Source organism: Phaethon aethereus (genome assembly GCF_964289735.1).
Source record: "Phaethon aethereus genome assembly, chromosome: 6".
Taxonomy (NCBI): domain Eukaryota; kingdom Metazoa; phylum Chordata; class Aves; order Phaethontiformes; family Phaethontidae; genus Phaethon; species Phaethon aethereus.
In genome coordinates, this window is record NC_138580.1 from 34,686,324 (window position 1) to 34,708,954 (window position 22,631).

Consider the following 22,631-nt stretch of genomic DNA (forward strand, 5'->3'; position numbering starts at 1 on the left):
GAAAAAAAGCAAAGCCAGATCAGATAAACTCATTCCGATTTCCTGTAAGCTCTGCGCAATGGAAGTGACCAGAGCGGGTGTTCCTGGACAGCCCTCCCCAGGACTGAAGGCTTACCCCAACATCAGTCATATAGATAAAACCAGTAAACCCCACCACCGCCACCTTGGTATTTCCATTTATTATGCTGTAAAAAGCAACGCTATCTGGATTTTTATTTCTTAAAATAAATAACTTTCATTTTCAGAACCAGTACAGCTCAAGTTTAGATTCATTCATGGGAAACTGCTAGAAGTACATTCATCACTGTCTATTCCCCACAAGACAGAATCTCAAAGTCAAGATCAGCCCCGTCAGTTACAACGACCAGAAGTACACTGCCAGTAAGTATAGTCACCGCTAGTCCAGCTCTGAAGCAAAAAAATCTGGTACAATACATTTTGTTCACAAAGATAGGCTAATTAATGCTAAGACTATCACAATATTTCTGAGTACAAAGCATTAAGTTAGCTTAACGATTTTAGGTTGTGATACAGAAGAAACATATATGACGTAAGAACAAAGGAGTGGGGGAATCCTCTTTGGAGCATAAGGAAGTCAGCGTTGATAAGATAACCAAAAGCTATTTATGGTAAAATCTACATGTCAGTGTCATGAATGATCAACAGCCCAACCAATGTACTGCATATATATTTATATTTATAAATAACGCCATGTCTAAATAGCTGCATCGCTGAATCGGACATTACAAAATAATGCATCTTCTCACAATGAGAAAAATACTAAAACTAACCAGCAAAAATGCACTGAAGCCAAGACCGGCTAAAAGCACTCGGTACGATTCAGGAAAGCGTTAAGTTCAGGGACAGCCATGATCTTTAATGTTAACTCGGTTAAAATCCTTCTTTTGGTTTGTGGTTTGGTTGGGTTTGTTTTAAATATATGTGTATTATATAATATACCTGTCTTTTAAAAATGCCAGTTTGAGCAATGCAAATTGCAGTTAAAGAAAGCTCAATCAGGTATTTTTCTGAGAAGCTAAAGAAAAGGTTCTAATAGGAAAAAAAATACGGACAAAGTCGGATTAGCACTGAGATACAGAATACTAAACTAGAACCCATCTGGAAATATTCCTCTACACCAGAGTTGACAGATCTGTTGCCAGAGAAAACACGTTGGAATTTAGTTCAGGGTGCAGCAGAGAAGAGGCCCTGTGCTGCTCCATGACCGACGTGGCTCCATAAAGAGCCAGAGGCCATTTCCTTTAGTTCTTGACTGGAACGAAAGTGGCTGTGACGCAGGACACGAAAAGAACGGGTTAAAAGCCTTCAGAAAAATAGCTGATCTCCAGAAAAAAAAGGGGGGAGGGGAAAAAAAAAAAAGAGAGCAGCTTAAGGACAGTAAGATTCTTGAGAAAAAGTGTTCGATAACCATGCCAGCCAGCTTCGAAATGCTATTTCAGGGCTTTAGACCTTCAGACTCTTCCAGGATTTCATCATCATGAAGACAGTCACTGCTTGTGATGAGTATCAAGCACTTTTCCATGTGATTTGGGAGGCAGTATGGCAGATCGATGAGAAACTGTACAGGAACGAGAGGATTTATTTATTCTCAGCTACGCTGGGTCACTCTGGAGAAGTTACTGCCTTCTATGTCTTAGTGTACCCTTTTGCAAAAGGAGGATAACATGGTGCAGATCATCTTTATAAAGTGCTTGGACCATTCCAGAAAGAATTTGGGCATTTTTTCAGAAGGATTTTGGTGCCTAAACAGAAAATTTGAACTTTGAGACCTACTAATGACTTGTACACTACGTGCTAGGATAAAAGTAGCCATACACATAATTCTTAAGCACTTTTCCATGTGCTCAATGATCCTTGCCTAAAATTCTTGTGCTAAAATTCTTGCCTGTGTCCAACAACTGTGGTGTTCTGTGAATACCAAACTCTTAAAAGTTAAGTGGCTACCGACTTTATGCCACACTATTGGCAGAAGCAACTGCACACGGGATAGGGAACTGTCGCAACATCGTACTTCTGCAAACAGCAAATGCCTGCACCTACGCTTGCCACGATGGGACACATGCCGAGCTGGCTTCAGTGGCCAGACAACAAACGCCACGGTTCGCCGCGAATGGCATCGCCTACTTGTGCTCCTGTTGCTGACCTGTTCTACACCAGCGGAATCCCACCGATGCAGCACCCTGCTCCCTGGTTGATGGTAGTGCAAGAAGAGAACAGACCCAAAATTTGGCTTAGCTCCTGCTCTGCTCAGGCTTTGATTGGCTCTGTGCTCCTTAAAGCTGTTTCACTCCATCCATGTTCCTTATTACAAGGCTAAATTAAGTCAGACTTACATGCAGTATTTGGTTTAGCTCTTTGCCTTTCACACGCTTGTGCTGGTTCCTGGTGCAACCACCAAGAACACCACACATGAGCCCAAAAGGGGTTTTGCAGCTTGCCAAGGCTTGCTGTAGTGCAAATATACCTGCAAGGAACATGGCTGCGTGGAGCGGAAGCACCCGCGTGCCCCAGTTACGGGGAAGTATGTCAGCAGCTGAACGCGGAGGGAGAGGCGAGAGAAAGGGAACGGAAGGGAACACTTCCAAAACAGAAACAAAAAAACCCACTAAACATTGTTTGATGTTACAAGTCACATTCCCCTATGCCATTTGGTCAAACAAACCTTAAAACAGATTCCCTGACAAGACTATTTCTAAGAACAAGCCTAGACCTTTGACAACTGTCACCTATATACTCTGTTGATATTTATATTATGTAAACAAGGTTGTGTGGAAATTTTTATTATTTTTTTTTCCCCCAAAGGTTAAGTGCAGATCCTTACTTCACACACCCAGCCTAAATCTACATCAGCATCCTCAGCTTCTGAAAGACCTCACTGACGCTCATACCTGACAGTACTCTGGCTCATCTTGGCCATACTGGAAACAGAGGGCTATAGGAACGAAAATTCAGCAGAAAAATTCCTGACCACAGACTAGAGTTCACATAGAACACAAAAATAAATTAAGTAGTGCACAGTAAAGCCAACAACAGCTAAATATTTTTATACATCAATTATATGCAGCATGAGGTAATATTGCTCACATTATGGAGGGAGATTCTTTGTTGGTTTTGTTTCTTTTGAGATTGGATTTGTCCTGTGCGTATAGAAACTCCTGTAACATAACACTGAAGTAACAGAGACTTCTGTAAAATATATACCACTATCAGATAGAAACACACACGCTCTTCATTACTTATGTATACCACAATTAAATAGGTAAGTGATTTGATTCTTAGGATCTAGCTGAAGGTGATTATAGTAAGCCATCTAGATTTTTATGAACCGTTCGGTTCTCCTTTCCGTTGTTGGGATCCTCTGATGGCGTGTATTGGACCTGATATTCTTGAAGAATTTTAAATACATCATGATGTCCAAAATGTAAAGCTTCATCCATAGGAGTGTTATTCCACCTAGAAGGAAGAGCACAGTATTCCTAAGATCAGCAGGTAAGTACAGAGCCAAAAGCACCAAAAATCTAGTTGTTTACATACTGCGCTAATAATTCAGCGCAAGAACCACACTAAGCTCAGTAACTGTGAAAACACTTCGTAAGCTGAGCGTAACCTTTTAAATAATGGTTTTAATGGTTCACCATTTTTTATTCCTGCTTGCTCTGCAGAACCTACAGAGAACCAGTAGGATCCTGTTCCTTCTGCGTCAGTGTACTGGCCCAGTGCATTCCGCTCTGACTTGATAGACACCTCTCCTCAGGGGGGCTCCAAACGGGCCATGAAACCACTCACCTGTCTTTGGGGAAAGGATTCACTTTGCATGCTTCCAGTAGAAATTTAACAACGTCCACATGTCCTGTAAGAAAAGCAGGACTGTGAGTATATATGGTTTTTTATATATCTCTCTATATATGTAGATATCTCTATATATCAATGCATATGCATATACACACAGAAAATCTCAAAAAGCAGGTCTGCATATAAAGAGAGCGAACATACGCTACGGAGAAGTGACCACGCTCCATTAACGCTTTTAGCAAATCACATATGAGGAAAGATTACCTTCTGCAGCTGCTACATGCAGAGCTGTTCGCGAGTCATAGTCTCTTTGTTCCATATCCATTCCTGACAGAGCAAATCTAAAAAAAAACCCACCCAAAAACGATTACAGAGAGTCTTACATAATTAAAACAAGTTACAAAACTAGCACGGAACAATAACCCTCTGCTCAAATGATGAAACATCTGCTGTGAAGAGATATAAACGGTATCAAGAGCACATCGTACCTTCAAGTATAACGAAAGGGGCCCTTACTGCTTTGGCTTGAAAAATAAGGTAGGGGCTTAACTTTCTTTTTGGTCTCCAGTTGTTACAAAGAAATTTAACATTTAACATAAATTTAACAAAGAAATATAAAATGTCTTTGCAGGAAACCTAACGGTCAACCTATCTGATTTAAAACCTAATAGGGCCAAGCTAAGTCATATAAGGCAAAGTAAACGTATGCCAGCTGAGGAAATCCGGAGAGGACTCCCAAAGTCCGAAAATCCTGAACAGCGTTACGGTGTTGGGAGAGATCTTTCATCACATGATGGTGCTCTGGGACAGCAGAGCTAAACTATACACACTTTTCCACCCACTAACTACATTCAGGTATATTCTAGCTAAATCAGTATGTTTATTTAGTCTCTTACTATTATTACTTTAAGCTTTGCCAGATTCTACCCCAGATTTAAAAAGCAAAGCTAGACTTCCTAACCTCTCCAACAAGAATGTGCATTTCCCAACCTGCACTTCTGTGGCAGTTTCAGAATTGAACTACAAAGCAGGCGAGAGTGCAGATAGGATTTTCTGCTATCACTATTAAAAAAATGGTTAAGGAAATTTATTTCAGTACGATCCAAAGGAATGGAAAACAATGGGATTACAGGATAGCATGAGGGTACCCTCCTGATGATTAGGTCGGGGGGGTGTTGTATTTTGGATTGGGGGGTTGGTGGTTTCGTTTTGTTTGTTTGTTTTAAACACGCATACTTCTCTCTCCACTTGTGCATAGGTAGGAGTTTTCAAACTTTTTATTTCCAAATTCATTCAACCAGGAGTCAGGCAAAACATAACTATTAAAACGCAGTAATTACGAGCGTGTTAACAGAATGTATTGAATCCCCAGCGCAGCTCGGTTGTCCCCAAGACAGACACGGTGCATATTCAGAAGTAAACAACAGCAGGCACCAAAACAGCAGCTTTCCTATTCCCAGCCCCGCACCAATTTGTACCTCCGGAGCGCAGACACATCCCCCGTGTAGGCAGCGAACAGCAGATTTATCACAGACTTCACCTACAGAGAGAGAAGTAGTCCAGTTTATTTAGCTGCCTTCAGAAAGAGAAGAACGGAAAACCCAGAAAAGCCCAGCACGGTCAGACGGCCCAGTGTTCATGAACCTGTTAATTTTACCCTCTTCCCTGGCCACGCTTTGTGGTACAGCGTAGAACACTGGAAGAGTTCCTTCCAGCCTGCTCTGCTACCGGCACTTTTATGTCTGTCTTTCCAAGGCTGAACTCATAAGGCCAAGTAAAAGAGCCATAAAATGTGCATTTCCATTCTATCGTGGTAAAAAATAGGAGCCTTGCTGTATGGACAAACCGTACGTCTCTCTTTGATTGCCCAACGATACTGAGCGTTGAATTACAAAGACAGCATCACTTTGCCCAGTTCACAAACCATAAATGCCTCCTAAGACAAACTGGAAAAAGACGCTCTGGAAAAGCAAGGTTTTGCACAGCGGAGACTCCTAACGCGAGGAGAAATCTAACAGAAGAGAAGAAATGATACCCGTTTTGCTTTGTATTACAGGTTTTCCTTGCATGCATCTAATACAGAGGCTTTCTTCAAATCAACAATTTTAAGCAATTCTATCACATAATGAACCGCTACAAGAAAAGCAAGGTTTAAAGGCAGACAAAAGTAGGAACTTTTTAGATCCAATAATATAGGTAAAGCCTCAGGCAAGTAGTGCTTTTCTCAGCTGTATTAACTACTCTAGTAAAAACCGATACTGTTGGCTACAAACCCCCTCCCATGCACATTTTTAACATGTCCCGGCTATAGCGGCTCTGCAAGTTTTAACGAAAGCCAAACCCGACAAGATTGATGTTTTTAAGCATCTCGCACATCAGCTTCTTTCATAAACTGATATAGCCACTTCCAGGCACCATTTCGCAGTATTTTCCAGTAAAGTTTCTAAATGCTGCATCGCTTTGTAAGTTGAGTCTACAAAGTTCTGTCGCAGCTACCAGCCAAGTCACAGAGATGAAGGAGAAAGCTGATGCTGCGCTGACCTTCCACTACAAGGAGGAGAAAAACAAAGAAAAAAAATCACCACCCACAAGCAAGTCTCCCACAGATTTCTGCAAAAACACTGGCATATTTTCACAGGGCCACAGAGGAGATAACATCTGTGCCTCTTATAAACCAAAGCAGTGGAATTGCTTGTTATTTTTTACACCTCAAGTATGCACTGACGCAAAGAGAGACTGAAGCCAAAGGAGCCAGAACGCGGACGGGAGCCGAGCCGCTCTCCGTGCTCCAGCCACCCGCAGGCTCCTGCGGCTCCTTTCTGGTTTGCGCCGGGAGGCTCCTCCGGCTCCCAGCCCCGCACAGCGAGCGCCAGCATCTGCAGGTCTCCGTCCCTACCCGGGAGGCTCCGTATGGCCCCGGCTGCTTCTAAACCCGAAAGCCTGGGCCTCTGGGCTCCCACAGCACCTGGGTCACCTCTAACCCTGGCAAACCCCCGGTAGTTTCCCAGACCCTCCTCACAAGCATTACAGAGGACAGGACTGAAGTAATCCTGTTCCTCCCATGAAGATTTGTTTGTTTAAAGCTTCTGAAAAAAACCCACAAACCCTCCAGGTAGCGGGAGGCGATTCTGCCCCTCTGCCCCGCTCTGGGGAGACCCTTGGCAGTGCTGCGTCTGGCTCTGGAGCCCTCGGCACAGGGGAGACACGGACCTGTCGGCGCAGGGCCAGAGGCGGCCTCGAAAGCGCTCGGAGGGCTGGAACAGCTCTGCTGTGAGGACAGGCTGAGAGAGTGGGGCTTCTTCAGCCTGGAGAAGAGAAGGCTCCGGGGAGACCTAACTGCAGCCTTCCAGTACTTAAACAAGTACTTAGAGGAAAGATGGGGACAGACTTTTTAGGGCCTGTTGCAATGGGACAAGGGGTAATGGTTTTAAACCAAAAGAGGGCAGATTTAGACTAGATACAAGGAAGAAATTTTTCACACTGAGAGTGGTAAAACCCTGGCACAGGTTACCCAGAGAGGTGGTAGATGCCCCGTCCCTGGAAACATCCCAGGTCAGGCTGGACGGGGCTGTGACCAACCTCATCTAGTTGCAGATGCCCCTGCTCGCTGCAGAGGGCCGGACTAGATGGATTTTAGAGGTCCCTTCCAGCCCAAACGACTCAACGACTCTATGACCAAGAATCCTACCGCAGGCGAGCACGGGCGCTGCTCTGGATGCAGCGCCAGCCATTGCCTGGCTGAGCCACCCGCCCGGGCAGCGGCTCCTCCCCGGGCTGCCCACGGCCACGCTCGCCTTCGCTCCAGCCCCGGCTCGGTACCGCAGCCACAGGGCCACGGGAGCAAGCCGTTACCGTGCAGGGATGCCCGTGTCTCATCGCGTCTGTGGTAAACTTGCGGCTGTCATGGAGACGGCATCACCTGCGTCACCAAGACCGGTTAAGGGCAGTGAGCATCCAAGAGCTCTTCAGGCTTTCAACAGAAAACATCAGCGATGCCAAAATACTAAAGCCTCCTAAAAGAATGCATCTCTTTTCTAGATACCGGGCTGCAGACTCTATTTGAATGCAGGCATGAAAGGGGAACTTCGTTTCATCAGGATGATTCGGGAGTTTTCCTTGCGGAGACGTGAGCACCGCGGCACGGCCAGGGCCCCCCCAGCAGACCTGCGCGTTGCACTCAGACGCTTCAGGTCCTGCAGGGGCCAAACTCTCCTTTTTTCAGGATCTAGGATGAGAAAGGGCATTCTGTCCCTGATAACAACCATTTCAGAGGTAACTGATCGCTTTGGCTGGGCTTCTTTACGTTTCTGGGGTATGCAGATGTGTATTAAAATAATAAAATAAAAACGACACGCATTCCTTCCCTACGAAATATAACTTTCCAAGCGCAGCTGGGGCCAAGAATCCCTCTGGATTCAGCTGAACTTTTTGCTAAGAAGCCATTTTCATTTTCTGTAGTGATGTGACAACATGTAATTTGGAGATTCCTGAGGCCTTCTAACACAATAATCTTAGGCCAAGTCTCTCAGCGGTCTGGGAGAGCTTAAAGCTGCTCCTTTTTTAAGATTAATAACGTAAAACCCAAGGTCACATTATTATAAAACTGAACTTCTTGACAGATCAAACCAAAAAGAAATACAAGTCCAGGCAAAAAAATTTAAAAAAAAATCTCTGCTTGTTTAGTTCAGAAGAAAGAAATTTGAGAAGAAATATGACTGCTCTCTGTACAACAGTAAAGTAATGGGATACAAAAAGCAGGAGACAAACAAATTAGTGGGATAATTAGCAGAATAATTATCCAAAACTGGTCAGGAATGAACTCAAGCTGGAAAAAAGCAGATAGAGTGTAGCCATCATCTCTGAAACAACCTTCCCCTAGGGCTACCTGCCCCCATTCCCATCCCAGTGAGGCTTTAATGATTTTATGGAAGAATTAGGTTGGGTTTGCTAGCAACAAAACACACCTTGACCCTGTAACTACACCCTACTCTAACAGCAGCATAGTCCAGGCCAAAAAATTAACAAACTTTATAAGGTATGAAATGAAATTGCTCAAAAGGCAGCCATAAACAACACAGACGGACATAAGTGAATTCAAAAATAAAATTTAAAAGTCTGCAAATACAAAATACATTTTTAATTCAAAGTAAGAATATACAGTTTCCATGAGCATCTTCTGGAACATCCCTTAGATTTCAAGAGAATATTAATCTAAGTAGCGCATATATTAAACCATCATGTAAGATGTTATCGTTTACATTGAGAAAAAGTCATTATGTAAAAATAACTTGCTGCCAGAAGCTTTGTATCTGCACAAACTCTCACTTAGGCTGCCATGAAATCAAGCACAATCAAGACTTCAAAAATGCAAGTAGAAGTTCTTTACCCCCAAACTCACAGCTTATTAGACTAAAATAGGTCTGTTGCAAAAGCCAAGAGCCAAGGAAACTCTGAGGTGGGAGCAGCAAACATACAACAGTGGGGTTTTGAACTGTAGGGGAGGGGAAAAAAAAAAAAGTGTGAGGATGACAGATGAGCTGTATCCATTCAAACTAAGTAGGGCACAAGGGACAAGGCAACTAATTTGAGTGTTTAGAGACTCTGTCAACGCATTTCTCACCGAGTGATTCATCATCTTCTACGTGCCGTAACCAGTACTGGTGTTTCTGTTAACTGCACTGACAAACACAATTTTTCTCTCATCTTCAGGAACAGGAACAGAAAGTTTACCTTCAACCTGACAGCCATGAATTACCTTTTTCTACTGCACAGAATTCCTTAACTATGAAAATTTAATAAAAGGAGAAGGGATGGAGTCCCTTCGCTATATATGAGTTGGATCAAATGTTACCATACAGCTACAGAGCAATATCAAACCCAGAGCAAAAACTGTTCCACTTTACGTCAAATGGGAGATAAACACCCGCATGCACTGCACCGGCGTAACTTAACAGCTCTCTTGTTCCCATGCCAGAAACACCGAGCACGGCTCGCTTCACGGCGATGAAACGGTCTTTGTACAAGAACACTCTTCCCCGAGTGCTGGATATGATCCTTGTTATCCAGGTGAGCAAAGGAAAGGTTCCTCAGGAATCTTTGTGTCGCCCAACATTAAAGATCCGAAGTCCCAGACCAAACACCTTGTACTTTCACTTTCAGGTAAGCGGCTCACAGAGGCCTCGTACTCGGCTGGATGAAGCTATGACCGACTCAGTCTAGTGCTGGCAACGGTCCTGCTTCACTTCAGAGGTGGCCAAACGACCACGACCTCCAGAGCTCCTTTCCAACTAGCCATCACGTGCGCCTGTGGGTAAGGACGCGAGCAGCACAAGACAGACAAGTCAAGACTGTTGCTGCTGAAGAACTACGCCGAGGTCAAGTTAAAGGAAGGAAACACTCGGAGCGGCGGGAAGTCACAGCGCTGCGGCAGACGCTTCAGATAAACACGGGGGCCTAAAGAAGAAGAAAAAAAAAGGGAGGGAAAAAACAACGACCCCAAAAGTACAGAGTGAGATAACGGCATTGAAAGTTAGAAAGGAAAACTGAGCCTTAAAGGGACTCCAAGTCCAAAGCTTTCCCATTGCGGGTATTTTAAATATCTCCTAAACCTGACTGTGCTAAAAGCTTCGAAGGAGTCTCCTTCAAGCAGCGGGATTCCGACGTGAAACCAACTGCACAGGAATGGAGGAAGCGCCGCAAAACGCAAGGGCTGCCTCAGCATTTCGGGAAAGGCGTGCCCAGCCAGTACACCGCCGTCCCCCGCTTCTCTGTAGCACACATCGGCAAAGTACTTCGATAAGACATGATAGCTGTCGTTTTCTTTTCCAATTTCTCAGTTACCAACCTGAAAAACCTAATGAAAAACTAAGTTTCACTTCAGCACGTTAATGTTATTTATCACAAGTGAAATTTCAACACACCTAATTGATCTGAAAGGCTTGACTGGTACGTGGGCTCGGCCGTGGAAGATTTGTAACAAAATAGTCTTTCCTACTAGCTGAGCCGCACCCCCAAACCCAGCCCACACGAGGCGACTTATTTAATAGCCTTAGTCTCATGACGGCTAATGGCAAATCCCCACACAAGACTGAGATGAGAATCGCTTCTCTCCGCACAGACGGGCTTATAAGAGGTTTTTTTTTTTTTTTAACATAGAAGAACAGCATGTCTCTCCCTGCCTAGCTCTAATGCTTATCAACCAGTCTCTCCAAACCCCTCAGAGAGCACGCTGCTATCGCTACCGGCAGCTAAAAGGGGAAACGAAGGCCCAGAGAGGGAAATGAGCTGCTACGGTCTCCTGGCGAGCGCAGAGCGACCCGGCACCTTCTGCCCGCTGCCTCAGGCGCTGCAGGGTTATTATGAAAGAGCCGAAGCTCGAGCAGGAGCCAAAGGCGAGCAGCCGCCCCTGCCAGCCCCGGGCTCTGTCCCGTCGCTACGGGGCCGTTCGTCCTGGTCCGCCATCGCTGCCGCGACGCCAGCGCGGCGGCGCGAGCCTCTGCTCCGTGCTCCGCTTGGATCGCGAGCGAGAAGCCGAACAGCTGTGCGTGCAAAGAAAACAAATCCTTTAGAAAAAAAATTAATTTAGCTCAGAGCTGCGTTAATTCCATGAGAAGCTCTTAGCTAAAAAGGTCACGGAATCTGGACTCTGATTTCCTACTGTGTCCTGCTTCCTGAGAGCGATGCCCCCCCCCCAATTTCTTTGAAAACATTACAGAATGTACAGTCTAAAAAAATATTACTTCCAACTTTACTGTTTCTCCAGGTGGCTGAGGAATAGAGTCAAGCCCAACAGTTTAAAATGGTGCTGCTAAAGGCAATATAAACAAGGACAAATAAACAACCCCCCCAATTTTTCCAGTGCTCTTCACATGATATTTAGGGACAATGCCACAGGTTAGCCTTCAAAAAGAGAGGTTTAAAATATCAGGGGGAAAAAAAATGAATGAACTGAATGCACATTGTTTCTCAAGAACTTTGCCGTATCTGACCTTTACTATGGACCAGACCCAGCATGGTGACAGAAGACTTTCAAATCTAACAAGGGGGGAAAAAAAGAGCTCGTAGAGCAAGTCGAGAAGGGCACCACTCTCTTCTCTCACGTCTCGTCTTTCATTCTTAAAATGGGATGCAACGTTTCCTTTGGGGAACCCTGCCCTCCCGGGCAACTGGCTTGAATGAAGTTCTACACGTTCCCTGCATCGCACCGAGGCGTGGCGACAAACCGGGATACGAACTTCAGCTCCTGCAGCTCGGACGTCCCTAGTGACAAGAACTGCCACCGTCAGCCCGGGCCCTCGAGGCACCAGGGTCTCGCAGCGGGCCCCAGGTAAAGGCAAGACTCCCAGTGCACGATAGCACCCACCCAGTCCCCCGACGGATGCTGCCGGCTGTAGCAGAGCTGCCCGAAACGGGACTAAAGCCCTGCAGCTTTCCACCAGCGCAGAACACGCCGCTGGAATTACACCCAGTCGCCCGGAAGCGTCTCCGTGCCAAAAGGCCCGCCGCAGCCGCCGCCGCGCGCGCGGAGCTGTCGCACCCATTGTCAACGGCACGTGGCATCGCTGAGCCGGCTCAGCGCTGGATTAACTCTGAAATGCAAAAAATAGATTTTTAAGCTAAGGTGAGCGTTCGTCTAGCGAGCGAGGATTAACGGCTTGTACTGGGAAGAGACCGGCTACTATAAAGTCTCCCGGTTCTCCTGACCTTCGCAAGTGGCCATGAACAAAGAGTTTAGATCAGCTCGTGGGACTGCCCGAAGCAATAAAAACCTCCCAGATCAGCAGAAATTCATCTTCACAGTGACACCGTTCTGCTACTTTTCCTACAGCTGATTCCCTGAAGAGGGTCATCCCAGTGTGTAGCAAAAAGCAATCATTCCTCCCGCTCTCTGGGAAAAGTGTGGATTTTTAGACGCTTATCCTATCAAGGGAAAAAGAATTCCTGCGACCTAAGACGCCAGGATAAACACTGAAACAGCAGTGGTGTTAGTCACCCAGTTTTTACACGACAAACTTGTGACTCAACTATGCTGAAGCATAGCCTACAGATGACCTTCTCCCTGCACGTAAGGTTTCAAAATAAAATTAAAAAAACAAAACAAACCTACTCAAACTGAATTTTGAAGCTTCAACTTTGAAATTAAACCTAGAATGCAAGTAGTCCGTAAAAGGACAAAAATAAGTCTGGGATGAATTTCAGAGAGGAACGCAGGTGTCTGTACGTTCAGACACTAGACAGGACTACTTATTTTAAAAATTGACCATTTTTGTATTTACAATTGATTTGCAATGAACTGGAATCTGCTGTCCAGGGTCCGCTGACAAGGCTAGTGTTGGAATACCAAAAAAAAAAAAAAAAAAAAATTAAAATTAACTTCAAGTCTAAGAAAGACAGCCACAGTTTTCCTTTAAAATACCGCTCCTCAATATGAAGGTAAGCTCTGTTTTGTAGGAGAAGAACTCTCAATCCAAAGTTGGTATCCTTGCAACTGAGCTTTTGCTTTGCTTCCCCTGAAACAAAGCGAAAGTTATTACCTAAGGGTAAAACATTTACTTTTAAGAAGTAAAAACTAAGAATGAACTGTAATCAAATATGCAACCAAACAACATGGGTTTGTCAGAAGCGCTTAAGTATCACCCTGTCCTCCCACTGCAGTTTCTTACAGCTTTTGGAACTAGTTTCCAGTCTGGCACAAACAGCCGTCTGTACCACCCAGCGCGTCTGAAGGACCGCAGCGGGCACCGAGATGGGCACAGCGCCGGAGACGCGCCCGCGTAGCACCTCTCACACAGAGGTCTCCGACCTCAGCCGAGCACTACCTCCACCTCGCCGCAGGGACGCCAATGCTCCGGGGCGGGCAGCCTGCCGGGATGCAATGCCCGCACTTAAGGGCTGTGTTTTACCCATCAAACCCCAGACCGGTTTAGGTGCCGCCCGGGTGAGGGCTGGCTCTTCGCGGGCCTCGGAGCTCGCCCGGTGAGGTTCTGCCAGCCCCGAGTATTTCTAGGGACGGACAGTCCAAAAGGGCACTCGAAGCAGCCTCTGGATTAAGCCACAGCATTACCTTATTCTACAGAAAACTAGCAGTTCCGTAAGAAAGGACGATTCCTCCAAAGAACATTCTGAAGCATGCAAAAATAAGTCTTTCGGCTCGACTAAGAGTGATCAACAGATCACAGCTACCTCTAGTGAAACCCAGCGCCAGCTGGCTCTAACAGAGCCTCTTGCCCCACGTTAAATGAACACAAGGCTCACAAAAAGTTTGTAAAGTCAGAATTCCTTGGGAAAGTCTTTGCTCCCATTCTACTACGAAGAATTAGAGGCTACGTGAATAAATGAATGCATACACTTACACACATTAATGACACACAGAACTATTTGACAATATAAACGAGGCCAGCTGTTCCATAAAACTCTCACTTCTTCAGAACTTTTCCCCCCACCTCTTTAGCCTATTTTCTCCACTACTGATCCCTGTTTCCTCATGGAGTTTGAAGAAAGTGCAAAAATAACTCTAGAATCTGCAAATATTTACTCTTCTGTGTTTTGAAACCAACACAGGAAACACGGCACTGTCACTTTTCTCCCCGGCCCACTTTCCAACGCACTAACTACGATTTCTCTTCCTCTAGATGGTGCAAGCTCCATTTTGCAGCTCGGGACAGAGGCTGATACCCAGCCCCATCAGTTTTACCAGCTGTGGGTGCTGCATTTATTTTTGGAGTCAAAGCTGCAACAATAACTTTCAAAGCTGCTACCGCGGAGTTTATTTTTGGCGGCTCCCCAGTGGAATTCGCTTGAAACGCCGCTTGCACAACAATTATTCCCATAGCTTGTGCTGTCGGTCAAAAACTAACGGACTCATAAAACACTTATTTATCCCTCAGTAACTGCCTTACAGTTTTTAGCAGCCACGTTCAAACACAGTTCATGTACATACTGAAAGCTGCTTCTCCCATGAGTTACGTCTAGACTGCAGCCACACAAGAGGCCGTACTGTCACACATTCGTATCCAAAGCAGCTTTAAACCAGCTGCGCTGCCACAGCTGGAAAAGCCCCAGGCAACGCCAGCAAGCCGGTTAGTTATTTACCCAGCTTCACAGAGGAGCTTCTCAGTCTCCCCTTGGCTTTATCAGGCGGCAACACAGCACCAACAGCTTTCAGTCTGGAATCACTTACACGAGTTAATTGTATTTGTGACCGCAAAAACCCGTTCCAGTGCTCCGCAACCTACGCACAGACCCTTGCTGCACCTGGGTGGTTGAGCTGATTACACAGGAACACAAGGAACACGTTACTTTAGGTAGTATTACCACTTTTTCTTGAATTTATACTTTATTAAAAGTGATACAAATGTGCTGGATAAGTCTGCGAGTTAAAAGAGTCTTCTGACCTTTAAATTACTGACCTAACTCCAGAGCAGGACGCAGGGCCGGCAGCTGCGAGGAGCAGCTAGGTAGGCTCCGGGAGCAGAGGGCTGCTCGGTTAGCAGCCGGCGAGCAGGCGCAGGAGAGCATTCCCAGGGCAGCCCGCGAAGGGCTAGCGCCGCAGCTGCCGCCTCTCACCTCGGCCTCAGGCTGCACTTGGCACGGAGCGAGGAGGAAGGGGGAAAAGCGATGAGGCAGGTGGTACTGTCCGCTAACAAAGACTTTTGACTAGGTTCAAGTTAGACACAGGAGCACTAAGATACAAACACGCTTTTACTGGTAGCTCAGTCTTAGTACCTGCCACAGAAGCTGTGCATGTAGCTGAACATAAGAAACATTTAAGCGAACCAGATATATACATTGAAGATTTCTCTTGACACCAGGAAAAAAAAAAAGTATCATAAACCCCTTCCTTCATCCTGAGAACAACTGTCAATCTCCTTTACTGGGTAACGGATAGGCTAAAGTCGCAAAAGGAAAAGGGCAGCCTTCCTGGAGGTGAAGGCTGAGCAGGGAGGGCTTCTCTCCCTCTCCCCCTACCCATCTCCTAGTTTCAAATGGATTTCTACCATTCACATTGCCTGCAGATTCAAACCTTTTAGAGACAGGTCAAAAAGTCTAAAGTACTAGAGCATGCCTACCTGAAACTGCAAATAATTACATTATCAAGATTGCATTTTAGAGTTAAGTGATTTTCTTTATCCATCTCTGCCCAAAGTCCTTTTTTCATCAGAATACTTTAAAATAATCTAGGTATTTAAAAGCATCTAAGAATGATACTTGCTACAGGCCAGCACAATACCATAACTGTTTGTCCATCTTTTCTGCTCTGTTACCATACTATTTTGCATAAAATTTTAAAAGCCTAACAAGGCCACAGGAAGCAGTAATTGGGAGCAGAAGGGCACCTTTTCTTCCGATCACATTTGGAGCTATGAAGGACACACTAAACCAGAATTTGCCTCTTCCAATACCAACCTCTTTCTCATAAAATGATCTCCAAGTGGACACAGAGTTCTGGAAAGAGTCTGTCTCGCTGGTATTCCTCAAAACACCACCTCTCTACCTGTAAAAAGGCTAATTCATCTTAAATATTGACAAGCAGGAGATGCAAGCTCTATCAAGGAGTCAAAAAAAAATATCTTTTAACTCATACGGAGAAAAATCAAGAGTCATAGGGTAGGACTGAGCTCAGTTCTACAACTAATTCAGCCGCTGCATGCTCGGAGATTACTACACTGAATTATTTTAATTTTTAAATGATAAATGATATTTAGTATCTCGTAAATTAAATTTGAAATACTATATATTTCCAATATAGTTCATGAATCCGTAAATAGTCTACTGCATACTATGTCTGGTTTTGCTCAAGTTCCTGAAAGACAGTAACAATGGCACTGACTGAACTGTCCTTGAAGATGGCAAGCTATGAAAGCAGAGACCTTATGTCCTGACAACAAATGCTGTGAATTTGCAGTGATTTTTTCTTAACAGTTGTTCTGGTTATTGATTCATTCTAAAATATCAGTAAACTGATTCTGTTTAAATTACACATACAACTATTTAATTAAGAGTTAAATAATTAAAACAAAGTGTTTACTAGATTAAGTGAAACATCTACTTACCTTCAGTAACTGAGATTCTTTCAGAAAGACCATGCCCATCTATTCCACTCCCGAGATGCGCAAACCCCCGGGAGTGAGCTGAGGCTGTTTTGGCCAGCCATGTTTCTCAACTCCCACACTCCCACCACTGCCTCCCCCCGTGGAGGCAGAGGAATCAATCCTTCACCAATACCGACTCCAGAACTTGAGCTCCAGAGCTAGCGTGGGCCACACAAACCAAAGCTTAGCTGAATCCCTGCATCCCCAAACTGGGGCATTCAAACTCATTTTTATCTAGAAAAGAGTACGCAGCGTATCATAGTATCATACAGGGTGCATGAATGGGGCAGCTTCTCCTTTCCTGCACCACCGTTAGGGGCAGGAGGTACTCTGCACGATGGTGGGAAAAGTTGGGGGAGGAGCAGTGCATGACTGGTTGTGTCTTTCCCCTTCTAGCAGAGAAAACCACCACTAAAGATGAACGGGTTCAAGGGGTACACAGGAAAAAAGAACACCCGAGTCAGAGGTCAAGATTCAGAGCCACTGACTCCATCAATATTAGATTACAAGATCCCAGGAACAGGAACTTCTCTAGCTGGAAGACAACTCCTGCAAAAAAGCCTCAAGATTCCCTTACGCACAATATGGTACACAATATTAAGAACAGGTACTAGGATGGACACAGCCAATATTGCTCTGTAATAGATATGCCATAACAACTCACAGATGATCCAAATTTTTTCAACACAGAAAGGCTTTAGTAACTAATGCTGAAGCTTCACCAGACCTTAGATGATGATGATGTAGTGACTAGAGAGCTTCCCTCCCCATGCACAGGCATGCCTGGACAAATCGATGAGTCTATTAGAAGAGTAGTTAATCTCAAGTGCTACTCGGAATTACTTACAGATGTCTTACCCTTTGCTTCATGGACTTTGTTTTGGGAATGATTATGTTGATTTGAAGAGGTAAGAATACTGGGGAGGGAAACTTGAGTACCAGAACTGCCCTGACTAGATTGCAGTGAGCATGGTCATGCTTGATTCCATCTGCTGTTTCTGATGACTTCTAGTATCAATGAAGTAACACACTTTTTACTTTTGGAGACAACATAATTAAGCATATCACTGACAAAAGTCCCAAAATATGAAGTAAGAATTTAATAATCTTTCACTAGACTTAAGACCTAAAGTTGGCTGATTCCCCATCTTCATTTTTTAAAAACACCTTTCATGGACATTCATAAATTCATAAATGGTGCCAGAAAGCAAAATTTTTGAAGACCTAATAAGGAAAACCAAGTTAGAATAACTAGAGTGAATCAGGCAGTCCCAGAGAACCATGACTTAACAAGAGGGAGTAACAGAAAAATCCAATCTGGCTCCTGTCCTGATGACACAAGATGTTACTGCTGTGTTGTTTGCCATGAACAGTATGACAAAGGAATAGTAAGTAAACAAGTTATTTCAACAAAAAGCTTACTAGATCAAGTGAAACATTTAAGGCATAAAGAGGCATAAAGACTTTCACCCTTCCAGTCAGAAGATGAAGACCAGGCTAATTTTCAGTTTTAGGTAGTATTTCTATCCAAAATATTGATGGCAAATGCATACTTCAATCTCCCTGACATGTCCAAAGCATAAAAGTGGAAAAAAAAAAAAATTAACGACCCCCTCAAAGACTTTAACCTACTCTGCTGTCAACGTTTTTCAGCATTTCTTACCAGCAATGAAATAATGATTTGTCAGTAAATTTTGATGACTGGAAGTTCCAAAATGGTAAAAAAAGTAATCCTTGCAGAAAACTATTACAGGGATCTTAGGGTCATCATCACCTCATGGTACGGACTTCAGTAGTTCCTGTTCAGTCCTTTCGTGGGCTAACCCCTGCAAACCCTTCTACAACAAAAAGCATACAGAATATATACAGAAATCTTAACAAGGGGAATGAATGCTGACCAGTTGACTCTGGATGCAGGGGGAAAAAAAAAAAAAGATACTTTGAAGTAGTGGATACAGATATTACTAACACTGCAAGATTTGGGACCAAAGGACTGGGATCAACGATAGCCACAGGAATAAAACAGAGTGCTGATGGGTGCTGTAGCGAGGCTAGCTGTATTAAGCAGACAGGACAAAAGCATGTCTGCCTTTTCAAGGACCTATTGACTATGACTGATATCCACACAACGGAGTAATGCTCCCGCTCTCCGGGCTGGAGGTACTTCGCAATTTATGGACGCCAGTTTACTCTTAACTACGGGACTCAGAATTATTCCCAAAATAAAAGAGGATGCTCTCAAAAGATACTTACCAAAAATTTACAAGCAAGAGACTGATTACACCCTACAGGCTGAAAGCAGAACAGAGGAAATCTTACCAGAACTTTGCACTCTTTGTTTGGAGGACTGTTTCTAAACTATTAGGAACAAGTTTCCAGACACCTTCTTCTAATTCTCAGACTATTTATTCAGTACCTGCTTTTCTTGCGTCGGAAATATTTATTAGCTTAAACAGATTTTCTGCCTCCATGGTTTTATCTCTAACCCCTGGGAACAGTCATATTATTCCCCATCAGCCTTTGGTGTATGGGGCAAAACGTACTCAGCTGTTTTAGCCTGCTTCTCCACGTCCTTAATCATAAGTCTTAATCCTTTTCTGCAACAGCATGGGTGGGGGGTTTTTTGTTTGTTTTTGTTTTGTTTGTAAACACATTTGATCGTAACAGTTTACTCTCAGACAGAGATTACATTTTAAATAGTTGTCCTGAGACAATTACAGGTTGGAGAAGTTTAAAAGACAAGTCCTTTAAAAGACATGTGAAATGCACTTACCATGGAGAAAGCCAAAGCTACACATATAACCAAAACCAGGTCTACCAGTCCAAAAAAAATTTATTTTGAATGAGTAATTCCTGAACAAACAATAAAGTTGCTTGCCTCAAGGAAAAAGCTGGACTAGTGAATGACATCAACAGGAAGCAAGCAACATTATCTCTTCCTATCACTCCACTTGTGTTCTCAGTTCATTGTTTTGATAAGCCCTCTGATCACAAAGGGGTCCTGATAGTAACATGCTGTCCCTCAGCAAATAACATACTTCCATGTTTGCATTTAGCCTGTTACTCTTTAATAGAAAAATAAAGGGAATATAGCATTTCCAAATCCTTAAATTCCTTTATTTTCAATGATATACTGAAAATATTTAGGATCCGGTAGGAAAATACCACAGGAAATGAAAATGTTAGTTATTGCTGACCAAAAGCCATTTTTAACTACACTACTTCTAGGATTCCCTGAAGGCCAGTTTTCCACATGACTGTAAGCTCACTGTGCCCAGTGAAAAGACAGGAGTCACCATCACAAGCTGCAGAAAGGGAAAATTTCAACTAGAGGTTTGGAAAAAATTCTTCACAATGGGAGTGGGAAAGCACCAGGACGGGTTGCCCAGTGAGGTTACAGAAATGCCATCCTTGGAGGTTTTCAACGCTTGACCGGCAAAGTCCCTGAGCAACATGATCTAACTGATGTTAGCTCCTGCTTTGAGCAGAGGCTGGACTAGATGATCCTTTCCAAGCCCTACGACCTTATGGTTTCATTCTTAGGTTGCTTACGGTCATTAGAATCTCCTGCACTTCATACAAATGGGTTATGATGATCGCACCCAGCTAAGTAAAATTGATTTAAGAAAAGATACAGTATGAAGAGAAATTCCCAGTTTACAGTGAGCACAAGAATACTTCAAATTCTGTACACCAGCTCTTTGGCAGCTCAAGTGAAAAGCCTACATAACAACAGCACTTAGCTATTAAAGAACCTTCCACGGAAAATAACAGATATTCGTTGACTAGATTATCAAAACAATTACTTCAAATTTCCAGAATATTCAACAATGTAAAAATAAGAATCAAATTCAAGCAATTTCACTGAAAAATCATGATGCCAAACAGATTAACAGAAATGAAAATACTGGGGGGGGGAGCCAGACTTTATTCCAAGTCTGACCAAGTAATAATGAAGTTATCATATCCCGATCTCTAACAGGAGCAGCACTCCCAACCGCACATAATCAACTGCCCATAATTCACAAAATAATAGCGCTGCTTAACCAGAGATCTGCTGTAACGGATCAGGTAAAGGGCATCGGAGGAAATCTGGAAAGAAGAGAGGCAGAAAACAGCATTTGCTTTCTGCAAGCATAACTGGCACCAGGAAAGCGTGCGGACGACACTGCAGAAGGCACCAGCTATGTGCCAGCTAGGTCAAAATCAGAGCAGAGCAGCAGCTGAAACAGGAAGCGTTACCTTACAACAGATATGCTCGCCCGCATGCCCACTGCATAAATGAAATACATGAAAGTACAGCTGGCTGGAATATTTTTGAGAGTAGAAAAGCATTTTAAAATTCCTTCCTTTTCCCCATGTCCTTCCTTCAACCCTGCTTCCTCATCAGCCTTAGTGCCGAGGTGCCAGTGTCCATTACTCTCTCAACGTGTAAACACGCTTGTCTTTCCCTTTTTAAAAACCTGCAGGGTCCCGTTAACTTTAGCAGCCTTACTACAGATCAGGCACCCATGTCAGCTTCATTAACTAAATTAAATTCTGTTTAAACTACTTAAACTGATGCAAAAAACCCCACAAGCTTGCCACCACCACACTCCTGCCAGCCTAAACTCTATCGTAGGTCTTTATTTAGTTAAACTGCAGCTTCAGATGCAACTACCACGTAAGGTCCGCTACGCGCAGAAGAAATGCATGGGCATTTTCAGAAGTCACTGCCACTTAAGCCCTGCAGAAACTTCTAAATGCTTAGTGTTCAAGTGATACTCAGAAGTCTGCATAAAGCAGTATTAGAATCCAATAATAAAATTAACTTCTACTTGCATGAAAAGCAAAAGGAAACAGGACATTTCTATTTTGCACGCAACATTCTCTAGGAGGAGCAAATGGTAAATCTGAAACCACATTTGATTCAAAGTAGACAGTTTTAAACTGCAGCAAACTATTCAACATACCAGGACGTAAATTCCTGAAAGAAAATGGGGCTGTGCAGCGTGACCCATCCTTTAAAAGCACACTACTTAATCATGTGTTTTCTAGAGAGGACAAGAAGTGTGCAACGAGCAAGACACTAGCATGGTGAAAAAAATAAATTAAGTTTTAGTTAGATTGCTACCTGATCTAAAGCCTCTTGCTATCCCTGCAACTACTACAGACATTTGTGACAACCAAATTCCTCAAAGATGCTCTGCGCTAAAGGGCAAATTATTACATATTTAGTCATCCCAGTAAGAACTCCGCTGAAAAGAGTCTATTATTCTTTCACTGGAATAACTGCTTCTGAACTCCCACCAGAAAACTACAGAAGTATTTAAACAAAATCAAAAAAATAAAATACTAAATTCCTACAAACAATGGTTAGGATACTAAAACATTATACATAAATTATGAAGCCCATAATTAACTACTTCGCTCACAGCTAACTACTGTGCATCAATGACATGCATGTATCAAGACCAGGAGAAATAACAACAACGAAGACACAACATACTCTGTCCCCCCTTCCACCCACCCTCTTCTGACTGTTGCCTTTTTATTCATCTACCCACCCACTGATGCTTTGTCACAAATACACAATGAAAACTGAAATGTAAGAGCCAAAATAATTCTACAGTATATCAGCTGTGGTTCTCTTTGTATCTACTACTCTTCTACCTTTCCTCATCTCTGATTTTTAGAGAATAAACTCTTTTCATATGCAATTTTTAATGTACAATGAACCTACAGCTA

The 22,631-nt window shown here is 43.7% G+C and overlaps 1 protein-coding gene across 1 annotated transcript in view; it reads right to left on the reverse strand.

The window, feature by feature from the left end:
- Positions 1–3,317: 3,317 nt before the first annotated feature.
- Positions 3,318–22,631, reverse strand: part of GLS (glutaminase) — a gene marked incomplete at its 3' end in the record, with an annotated part of 62,828 nt that continues 43,514 nt past the window's right edge. The window contains exons 15-18 of the mRNA XM_082001721.1: positions 5,292–5,353; positions 4,078–4,154; positions 3,808–3,871; positions 3,318–3,474 (exon numbers count right to left, since the gene is read on the reverse strand). Coding sequence (XP_081857847.1) covers positions 3,318–3,474; positions 3,808–3,871; positions 4,078–4,154; positions 5,292–5,353 — 360 coding nt within the window. The remainder of the gene's footprint in view (positions 3,475–3,807; positions 3,872–4,077; positions 4,155–5,291; positions 5,354–22,631) is intronic.